The sequence below is a fragment of the Mus pahari genome, chromosome 17 (genome assembly GCF_900095145.1).
Source record: "Mus pahari chromosome 17, PAHARI_EIJ_v1.1, whole genome shotgun sequence".
Taxonomy (NCBI): Eukaryota; Metazoa; Chordata; class Mammalia; order Rodentia; family Muridae; genus Mus; species Mus pahari.
Window position 1 is genome coordinate 20,234,134 of NC_034606.1, and position 11,613 is coordinate 20,245,746.

At 38.5% G+C, this 11,613-nt stretch overlaps 1 protein-coding gene across 1 annotated transcript in view; it reads right to left on the reverse strand.

Annotated features, from left to right (window-relative positions):
- Nucleotides 1–7,010: 7,010 nt before the first annotated feature.
- Nucleotides 7,011–11,613, reverse strand: part of Tnfrsf11b (TNF receptor superfamily member 11b) — a 24,782-nt gene continuing 20,179 nt past the window's right edge. Inside the window, exons 4-5 of the mRNA XM_021217225.1 lie at nucleotides 10,455–10,679; nucleotides 7,011–8,767 (exon numbers count right to left, since the gene is read on the reverse strand). Of these exons, the coding sequence (XP_021072884.1) occupies nucleotides 8,379–8,767; nucleotides 10,455–10,679 (614 nt within the window). The 3' untranslated portion in view covers nucleotides 7,011–8,378. The remainder of the gene's footprint in view (nucleotides 8,768–10,454; nucleotides 10,680–11,613) is intronic.

Genomic DNA, 11,613 nt, shown 5'->3' on the forward strand with positions numbered 1-11,613 from the left:
GTAACATTACATGGGGGTGGGCATACAACCTCATAAATCAGGACAGGCAGTATCTCAATCCAAAAGACCAACTTATTTACTTCATAGAGTTGCCATAATTCTTATTTAGAAGTAATAGAAGCCATCTTGGTTGAGAAGGAAACAGTAGTAATCCATGAAACTGAACACTAATTTGTAGGACTTGCTGTCTGTCTATGCCTGACATAGCAGAGGATCTATGCCCATGATACTCTGCTGCACCCTTTTCTCTGTAGACTTGTTCTACATTAACACCTTTGTGATTCCATTGACTACAAAAGGTTCACTTTAAGCAACTCAAAATGATTGAATCCTAAGGAAAGTTTCAAATCTCTTGAATGAGGGATGTGTAAGGTTTATGGATTATTAGACCCACTTGGAAGCACTGGGTTTAGTTGGGAGTAACACTAGGGAAAGGAATTCACTGGAAAAGCAATGATTCTGGGTAAACAAAAATTTGTAGATTCAGCTATTAGAATGCAGTGTCTTAGTAACCAGCATCTACGAGCTTATGTTATGCTACTTATTAAATCTGTATAGGAACCACATAGGTCCAGCTAATGTCTCCTCAATATACCATGTACTTTAGGCTTCAGATCTTTTCCTGTGCATGTTCTCATGCTTCAACCACATGTCACTTATAGTTCTCTACCTATGGTTTCTGAGCCCATATAAGGAATGTGACCTCTATGGGGCTGCCCTGGGGTCCAAGACATGACATTCGATGACTTTGATGGATTTGTTAAACTCCAATGGCATGTGTCCATGCTGGAAGGTTCTAGCAATTACATTTCCTCAGATTGAACTGTTTTCAGGAAAGATGCTCTAGACAGAGCTGCTGTTGGCGATGGTGATGTTTAAATATCTGTTTTACAATTTTATACATTACAATTTTATACTTTACAATTTTATTTTTTGGGGGGGGGTGGAGTGGAAAGACAAGCAAGAAAGCCATAAGGAATCAGAGCTTAGTCAACATTAATAAGCACAAGTACATTGAGAAAAAAAAAAATGCTGGGTTACAGAAAGAATAACAGAAGTTCATCCATGATAAATTCAACTCAAGAAATGGCTTGAAAGAAATTAAATATATTAGAAAAAAAAATGCCCCGGGACCAGAGATCTCTGTATTAGCAGCCACTGCTGGAGTTTTCCAGTTCTCTAGGTTTTCTCCTTTCTTTATACTTTTCTCTACCCTCAACGGATAAATTCTTTTTGTTTGACAGTGACTATTACCCAAGTTAAATTAATGAAATATTGCTAGCTGTGACATACATATGTATAACCACAGCACTTGGAGGCAGAGGCAGAAAGGTTGGAGAAATTTTGAGGACAGCCTGATCTACAGAGTGAGAAGTCATTTTTTAAAGATAGAAATAAAGTCAAAGATAGAGGCAGATATAGAGAAAAACAATGGAAGACATTTAAAGATGGTGATAGTTTATAACCGGGCCTTTTCTTAGAGCTGCAACCTGTATAAAGTACAACCTTTTGAGTCCTCTGCTTTGTCACTCAGAACCTTTCTTTACTATAGCAAAAACATTTAAGATAACATAGTAAATAAGACTTAGAATAGAGAATAGGTTATGTATATAAAAACTTCATAGAATGTTTTGTTGACACACATGGAATATGTGTCTAATGGTACTTCCTTACATTAGTACTGTAGAGTATAATATGACCCTATCAATAATACTTTCTAATGTATCTATGTCTTACATGGGCAAGAGAATATACCATATCTAGACTCATGGGGATACTTTGTAAACTCAAATCCATTCTTCCACACTAACATACAAAGAATAATACTGACTTGCTGTATTTTTGGCTTCTACTATGGTAGACACAGAAGTGGAAGATGGAGAAAGAGTGCTCAAGTTCAAATTCATGAGTAAGGAAATCTACTGGCGACCTGAGATTATAAAGCACGTAAGTGGCCCCAGATCTAAGAAGAGACAGCAATCATAGGTATAGAGGGCATCCACATGCTAGTATCCCAGGAGAACATGGGGCTGAGTGCTAGGAAGAACAATTTAGCTGGTGAGAAATTGTGGACAGCCAAAGATAGGCTAGTGGGTCAATGTCAAAATTCCTGAGAGTAACAAAAGTTAGAGGCTTCCTTCGGCAGTTCCTGCTTCTGTGAACCCCTCTGAATGTTCCCAGGAGATGCAGAGAGAGCTCAGAGAGCCATACAGCCTTAAACAAAGGAGGAGGAAGAGTAGCTCTAAGTGGAGAATAAAATGCCTGCTTAATAAAACAAAACTGTTAAGCCATCAGGGAAACGGGCAGAAACTGCAGGCTTTATGATATCGGTGATCATTCATCAAAGCCAAGAGCAGAAAAATGAGTCAGAGGGAAAAGAGTCTTGAGAGAGAGAGAGAGAGAGAGAGAGAGAGAGAGAGAGAGAGAGAGAGGGGGGGGGGGTGGATTCGGGGCTGAACTCACAGCTTCAAGAATTGAAAAAGGCCACACACATACCTAATACAGAGCCTTAATGAGAACACCAGAAACTGTGTGTACCTCCCACTCCCCCAGTAAGGCCAAAAAGCTTTGCATAACTAGCAGCAAACAAGAGAAAGAAAAGAATACATGAATGTGCAGGAAAGCTTCTTCGAAGCACAGCTGCAGTTAAAGGCCAAAATCCTTAAAAGGGCATTGCTCTCATGGACAGCCATCAACTCCAAAGAAATGCCCCTGTACAGAGAGGTTCAAAATCTGGACTTCATGTAAATACGGGGGGGGGGAAGGAATCAGTGTAAATACAAGAAAAATAATCACCAAGTAGATCCTGTTATTAAATGGATTAATATGAAGCCCTTCACTCTAGTTCCAGCAAGAAGGAAGAAAAGGAAGCTAATCACCAGGTCTACAAGCCATGCACACTCCTGTTCACATACTGTCATAGCCAATGTAGCTTTTAACAAAAACTCGAAGCTTATGAAGCAACAAGCAAGGAGTCAAAACAAACAAGTACAAACACACCTGACAGCATTGCCAGGCCACAGAAAAAAACACTGAAAATAAGTTCAAGACTTAATAAAAGGTGACAATCCTTAATGGAGTGTGGCACTGGATAAGCAGTAGAGTCAACCAATTAATGGGGCTAGGCATGGGGGTGCATGCCTGCAATCTCTGGAGTCACAAACAGGATGATCTTAAGTTTAAGACAGCCTTGGGTGCATAACAAGTTCAAGGCCTGGCTGAACTCTATAAAGCCTTGTCTCGGGAAGGCAAATATGCTCTGCTGGAGACATGGCTCAGCTGAGCTGGTGAAAGGGCTTGGACATAAGCCTGACTTATGACCTGAAATCACTTGACACCAGATTTGGTGACTCATCTCTGTGACCTCAACATACATAATCTAAGATGGGAGGTAGAGACAGGAAGCTTGGAGGACAGTTAACCTGGAAAACACAGTGCAGTGCGGGGAAAAAAAAAAAAAAACAACAGAGACCTCACCTCAACAAGGTAAAAGGTAAGATCTAACTCTATTGTCAAAAGTTGTTCACTCACTTCCATATATGCACATGAGCGTGAATGCTCCCTTGTGTACACACATCATTACAATTAACATCCTTATTTCTTAAATTGATAAAAAAGCAAACAAACAAACAACCAATCAACAAACAATCCAAAACAAATGCAAATTAATGGAATAGTACAAAGATTAAGAGCCAGGTGCACAGATACAGTGTCAGGTGATTATATATATATATATATATATATATATATATATATATATATGTGTGTGTGTGTGTGTGTGTGTGTGTGTGTGTGTGTATCTCCAAATGTAACTCAGTGACGAAATGCTAGCTTTCACAAAGCATTCTGCTTGGACAAGTAAAGTTCATCACACATTCTATAAAATTTAATGTAGTTGATAAATCTGAAATATAAAACTATGAAAGAAAACAGAAGAAACACTTTAATTTGGATAGAGTGTGGGTATTGGAAAATAAGGTGTTCACAGGCACTTGGGCACATGCTGACACATGCACAGAAACACAAACACACACACACACAAACAAATTCCTGAGTGTGACCCAAACCTGTAATCCAACAATCCTGAGTTCGAGGTAGGAAGACCGATATAAATTCAAAGCCAGCCTGGCCTGTACAGTAAGTTCCCAGGAAGTTAGGGTGACAGACCCAGTGAGACCCTGTCCCACAGTAAAAGCAGGTACTTTGTGATTTTTAATAACAGCTCAAAGTTTTGTTTTTGCAAACTCACAACAAAAATATAAAAGCTAGAACACAGACTGATAAATTATAGTAGAAAACCACTGTAGGCTAAAAGGCTTGCTCCAAGGATGGGTTAATATAGTAAAAATGGCCATCTTGGTGAAAGCAATCTACAGATTCAATGCAATCTCCATCAAAATTACAAATCAATTCTCCATAGAGTTAGAAAGAGCAATTTGCAAATTCATTTGGAATTACAAACAAACAAACAAAAACAGGATAGCAAAAACTATTCTCAGCACTAGAAGAACTTCTGGGGGAATCACCATCCCTGACCTCAAGCTGTATTACAGAACAATAGTGATAAAAACTGGGTGGCATTGGTACAAGAATATATAAAGAACCCTTAAGCAACAATTAGAAAAGAGGAAATATAATTAAAATGGGCAAAATATCTGGATAAAAAAGTTAGTGAAGAGTCATAGATGGCAGAAAATATATGGAAAGAAGGCTAGGGAGATGGCTTAGTGGTTAAGGGTACTTGCTGTTCTTCTAAAGGACTGAAGTTTGACTCCCAGTAACCACATCATACAACTCACAACCTTCTGTAAGTTCAACTCCAGTGGATCTGATTCCTCTGGCCTCTGCAGGTAGCCACACAGCACATACCTGCACATATTCATGTACACACAGAGAACATTTACACATATTTATGTATATAAGCATATATATTAACAATATAAATATATGTGTTTGTGCATTCATAGATTAATATGCATGAATATATTTACTGGCTTTCTCCATTGAGAAAGGCCTAGATATAAGGACATTTCAGTGACAAGGATATACCTAACACCCTGATCCTGGTTTCCAAGTAGTGTTTTAAAGGTTTTATCCATTATTACTGAGTGTGTGCATGGTGAATTGTTTACATATGCTATTGCACACATGTAGAGTTAAAACCACAACTCTGTGATATTGGTCCTCTCTTTCCACCTTTACTTGGCTTCCAGAGATTAAACCAAGCACTAGGCTTATGTGCCAAGTACTTTTACCCACTGAGTCATCTCTCTGTCCTAGAAACATTTTTTTCTAAATATGTTTAATGAAAGGAAAAAAAGAAACCTGATTATAGGCCTGAGAAAAGAGATTTTTATTCCAGAATTATAAATATAAAAGGGAGAGATAAATCATAAATTTTCTCTTGGACAAGACAAAACTTGGAATAAACCAACCCCGACAGAGTAGCTAAAGAGGCTCATCCAGCAAGAATCTGAGTAATTTTGTGTCAATGCCTTTAGGTTTCAAAGTCAAGATGCTGACTGGTGAAGGACATTTCATTTTTCTGGCAATAAGTTCTTCAGTCAATGAACTGGGGCTCCCAAGGACTGGGTACAGACTACTAGTTAATCCCTAAACCCTTGCCTATCCTTCAATATTTGACTTCCACAACCCTGCCTTAGTATGACGAGGGTGGGGTCCTGTTCCTGAAAGTAACTTGACTTTGCCTTGGCTTTGTATTTCTTTAGACTTATGAGTTTGCATTGCTACAACATGAGATTTGAGTCAGTGTAAGTCTCTATTGCACAGGGCAGGGGGAAAAGGAGGAAATGTAAGTGGACCCTACTCACAAGGTCACTTCTTGGAAAATGAGATTAATAAGTCAGTGCAGACTCCATTAGGTGTCTTTATGTCAGTCCTAGAGTAAAAGAACAGAGGTCACTTTAGGTAAATTGACACTATGCCTTTAATCCCAGCACTTGGGAGGTAGAGAGAGGCGAATTTCTGAGTTCAAGGCCAGCCTGGTCTACAGAGTGAGTTCCAGAACAGCCAGGGCTACACAGAGAAACCCTGTCTCGGAAAAACAAAAAAAAAAAAAAAAAAAAAAAAAAAAAAAAAAAAAAAAAAAAAAAAAAAGAAAAAAAAAAACAGAAAAAAAAAGAAAGAAAGTTAGGCATGTATGAATGGAGAAAGAGTAGGAACCTCCATTCAAAGGAGTGTATTTTACTTTTCTTTCGAAAGATTGGATTTACTCCAGCTATTCTAACAAATGTCACAGATGGTATGGTTGAGAATAGCAGAACCAGTTCCTCAGATATAGAAGACAGATGCGAGTCCTCTAGTCCACCCAGGGTCCTGGAAGAAGCTGTTTTGTGCTACCACTTCTAGCTTCATTGACTTAGGGCCCCACCTCTTCCATCTCTATCCTCACACCATGGCCTCCTCCTTTTCCTCACTTGGGCATTTCTGTTCTTCAGTTGGGTATTTTATTTATTTACATTTCAAATGGAAATGGGTCAGTAGGATAATTGAGGATCTTTTCATCTTAAAGTCCTTAATCTAATTACATCAACAGAATTCTCTTTTCTAAATGAAGTAACATGTGCATGGTCTCAGGATAATGATATAAATGAAAGGATTTGAGGACAACCGACAACCCAGTCGATATATCTACCTTCCAGTTACTGCCTTTTCTCTTTTTAAGAGTTAGATAGTGCGGTTTTCATTTCCTCCAGGCAGGAGCATAGTTTGGTCTTCTGATGTGGATGGTGTCACTTATGACTTGTTTCATCTATGCACCAATCCAGACATCAGAAATTCTCCAGTTTCTTACATAGAAAAAACAATCACTTTGGAGATTTTCCTGGCCCACATCTGTTCATCTCTATAAGTTTTTTTTTTTTAACAGTGTAGCCCAGGATTTTGTATTTTAAACAACTCCTAGATGTTTGTGATGATCAAAGATGAACAGGCTAACTGTAAGCCAGTAAGCCTGTCTTGCTCAAATAAAAACAAGAGTAAAAGAAATGAAAAATAATTTGAAAACTTTAATGATGTTATTTATATAGTATGATCATAAAAATATTTAAATAAGGTACATTCAATTTCTCAGAGCATCTAATATTCAGATAATTTATAGTTCATATACTTTCTGACATTAAACAACTGAATACATAATGTATTTTTCTATAAAATGATATTACATCTTATACAGATAAAATTATATTATAAAAACATTCCACATTGGAAAACTGACAGTACCTATTGGAAAACACTACAAAGTTTCTATTAAAAATATATTTCATCTCTTTTATTTGTCTCAATAGTAAACAGAATATTTTTTTTCTTTCTAAAATTAAGTCCTACAACATTTCTCTCTAGGTTTATAATATGTACAAAACATATCTGGATGAATATAAATAGCAATACTGTAATAGTCTTACAGATATATTAGTAACTTACAGAACATCAGCTTTTTAATAAAAGCCTTTAACACAACTGAAATCTCAAAGCCTTTTACGTTAGATATTCCCATATTCAGAGAGATCCAATGAGTCTAGATTTTATTTCTATTATTATTATTACTATTATTTCCAGTTGAGTTACTACATGTAGTAACGAGAGGACACATAGTCTGTAGATACTGAACCAGACATGATAGCTGGATAAACTGTTGGGAATTTATTGAACATTGAGGGAAATATCAATTCCTTCCCCATATAGTAGTTTCTTTTGGTGCTGTGAAACCAAGCCAGCCATTGTTAATGTAAGAAATAAAATTTGTTGATTATTTTTCAAACTAAAAGTACTTTGAGTCAGCTTAGGTCCAACTACAGAGGAGCAAGAAACACTGGGCTCTTGGTGGCAATCTGTTAAATAAACTACCACAACCCACCCCTGCCTGTCTGGCTAAGTCTGCAACTCCAATCAAATCTTCAGAGGGAAAAATAGCTAACAGTCAAGCTTGCCTAGCAACCTACAAAGCTGATGAGCTCATGCACCCGATAAGCATTATAAACAGAACGTCATAGGCTATCAGATGCAGAAGGAAACAGACCTTCATCTAGGGATGACACATAAAATGATAGAAGCCGTCTCATTACTCAGCCATGAGGAGAAGAAGGAAGGGACGTATGTTTGAGGTTATAAAAAAATATATCCTCTGTTCTCACTCGGCATGCTTGACTTTCTGAGTATATACCTGGTTTTGTACAATTATAAAATAGCCTGCCTCACTCTCCCGACTCAGAGTCCCCAGTATGTGTGTTGGGGTAGGGGGCGGTCATCATTCCCACCAACTGATGCGAAAGGAATCACTGTGCCATTTCAAGAGCCTGAGAAGCAGTCTCAGTCAGTTTTGGCCCATCCTGAAGAAACAGCCCAGTGACCATTTCTCGTTATAAGCAGCTTATTTTCACTGTTTGAACCTGATTCCCTATCATTTCTAAAAAGAGCTTCTGATACAATCTGTACATTGTGAAGCTGTGCAGGAACCTCATGGTCTTCCGCAGACTGTGGGTGACGGTTTTGGGAAAGTGGGATGTTTTCAAGTGCTTGAGGGCATACATCAGGCCCTTCAGGGTGTCTTGGTCTCCATTTTTGATCCTCCACAAGCTGAGGAGCTTCAGGAGCTGCTCGCTCGATTTGCAGGTCTTTCTCGTTCTCTCAATCTCTTCTGGGCTGATCTTCTTCCCGGGCAAGCTCTCCATCAAGGCACGAAGCTGCTCTGTGGTGAGGTTCGCATGGCCGATATGCCGCTGCACACTGCTTTCACAGAGGTCAATGTCTGCATGAACCAAAGAGATGTTCACATCAGTCCTCCTCATCTGACGCCTCAGGCAGACACTCTCACACAATTCATGACTACGTTTTTTAAGAAAACGCTTTGCCGTAGGCAATTTAAGCGACCAGTTATTTCTGATTACTAGGGTGATATTATTGTATGTTATAATAGGAAATCATACAATCTATTTGAAGTATCCAACAACAGCCTTGTGAGAAGCTTCAGCTATTGACACTGAACAACAGAAATCTGTAGACTCACCACCTTCCGTTTCCCCAGTAAAACTTGAAACTTTAAAATCACAACATTTCAGGGGGAAGGGAAACAGAAAGTACTCAGGTTCTTTATTTTATAATGAATATTTCTTCAGTTGAAATCTAACCTTGGCCCTATTTGACAAGAGTCACTTTAACGAGTCTTTAATAAATATACACAGGACTGGAGAAGCAGATATGGGAAGCCGGTAATGGGAGCCCAAGAACAGTGAACACACAGCCTGGGGGGGGGCATTTCAGCAGTGAGCCTGGGCATAAACATAAGAAGGAGTAACTAATGTCTCTATTAACGACATGAGTCATTTACTCTCTGTGAGCCTTGAGGCAACTCTGTTCGTCTTTCTGGGCTGCAACGTTCTCATTTATAAAGCCGGGAATTGGGTCCTTTCACATACTGACAGTTCCTGGCTTTCTATTTCTTTTTCTTTTTTTGCTTCAGGGCTAATTATAGGTTCAAAGAATAATGTTGTTTTGCCAGAAACACAAGAAAAGTTTAGTCTTTGCATAAGTAAAAGCACCGGACTGTCAAGAGGGCTAAGTCTGCTAAAAAATCTATCACTCTGGCTTTCCATGTCTGACGCTTTATGGGTGGTGTAGAGAAACTCTGTCAGAAATTAGGTATAGCAGGGTGTTTTCTGCTCCTTATTGTCTGCATTAAGAAAAACCTCCTTCATCTCTGTGGCATGTCTTCCCAAATAGTAAGTCTCTTTGCATTGTATATCATAAAGTCAAAAGTTTATGATATAGTATGCATACATTTCATGCAGGCTAAAGTTCATGTTCCCCTCTTTGGGTCTCCTCTCTCCTTCCCTCTATGCCCTCCCTCTTTTCCCACTCCACTCTATTTCTAAAAGAGATGCTTCGGGAAACCCTAGCACATGCAGCTACACGCTTTTAGCTAGCCCTTTCTTCTAAGGAGCTCAAACATTTATGGGACCTTCTTAATCCTCTCCGCAGGTGTTACGAAATGGTAATTTGGATGCAGGCTATATAGTTAGGATTAATGAGAGGTTACCTGAAAGACACTTAGTGTCTCCCTGAATAAAGAGAATTACCAAGTACAGCAGAGCGTGAAATGTGAAGCAGGAGCCAAGGGACCAAGGACCTTCTTCTAGGCAGACGTGACTAGTGTAAAGTCCTAAGGAATCTATGGGCAGAGTCCTATCCTGGCGGCCTAGACCTACTTGTAAAGAGCATGCCCTTTCTTTCAGTTACTGCAGAGGTTAGAACAGAACCTTCCTCAGCTGTGACAGGAATTGTGTCCACACTTTCAGTTGGTGAGAAATTGTCAAGACCGTGATGATTGCAGGAGGAAAACACCAACCCCACTACATAGACAAATAGTCTGCTTCCAATTTTTTGGCAACATGGTGTCTTTGATCACCTATTGACTTGTTTATTTCAGGAGCTGGTACCTTGGATGATCTTCTTCACCATCTCCTGGTCTCGGTTTTGATGCTTCCACAGCTTCAGCAGCTGGAAGGTTTGTTCTTGTGAGCTGTGTCGCCGTTTGATCCTCTCTACACTCTCGGCATTCACTTTGGTCCCAGGTAAACTGTCCACTAAAACACTCAGCCAATTTGGTATAATCTTAGTAGGAACAGCAAACCTGAAGAAAGCCTCTTCACACAGGGTGACATCTGTAGAAAGAGTGACCAGTAACAAGATTCACTGAATGCTTCCACTTTCTGCAGTCCTTCCAACAAAAAATAAATCTAAACAAAGCCAACCACAAAATGAGTATGGGGGCTGAGTTTTCTGTGAGACAGCATGCTGAAATGGCAAGTTTGAATTAACAGTTTTCTGTAGGATGATGCTCTTAATCTAGAGACCAACTGGGCTTCTGTGTTATCTTTTGAATTCATTTCATTCCCCTTTGTCTTTTGGGGGATGAAGATGTAACCATCAATAGACATTTAATGAGAATTTAATATGAATACACACAAATAATTGACAAAAATTTTCTAACTTAATATAAATATTAACACTTTGTTAAGAGGTTACTTGGCAACGACCAGGTACCTCAAGGTCAAAGTCAAAGAAAAAAACAAGACATAAAATCATTCCCTAGAAAGAACTTAAACAATAATCAAAACAGTACATTGTGTTTGTGTACAATCATGATAGTGGATTATTTAATGTGTTGTAAACATGTTGCTTATCAGTAGGAACAAAAATATATAAGTGAATGTTAAACTATTAACCATCTACATTTTTTCTAAGTAAATTTCACAGTGTTTTCTTTATAAGTATTAAGGTTAATAAAGTGAAGGAATTGGCATATAATAAATGCTCAATTAATCGCAAAAATAGATTCAGTATTAAGGCTAGAATTAACTCTTCATTAGCCTTCCCATTCATTTTATTTTAGTTTAGTTTTTTAGATACGAAAAAGGTTAAGTTAATTAAGGCATCAGATAATGTAGTGAAAAACATGGGAAATAGTTTGGAACTATAAAATATGCCTGTGTTCATTCTTATATTTCATGTTTCTGTATAATAAAGAAAGGACATTTTGGCCAGGTGTGGTGGCGCGCGCCTTTAATCCCAGTACTTGGGAGGCAGAGGCAGGCG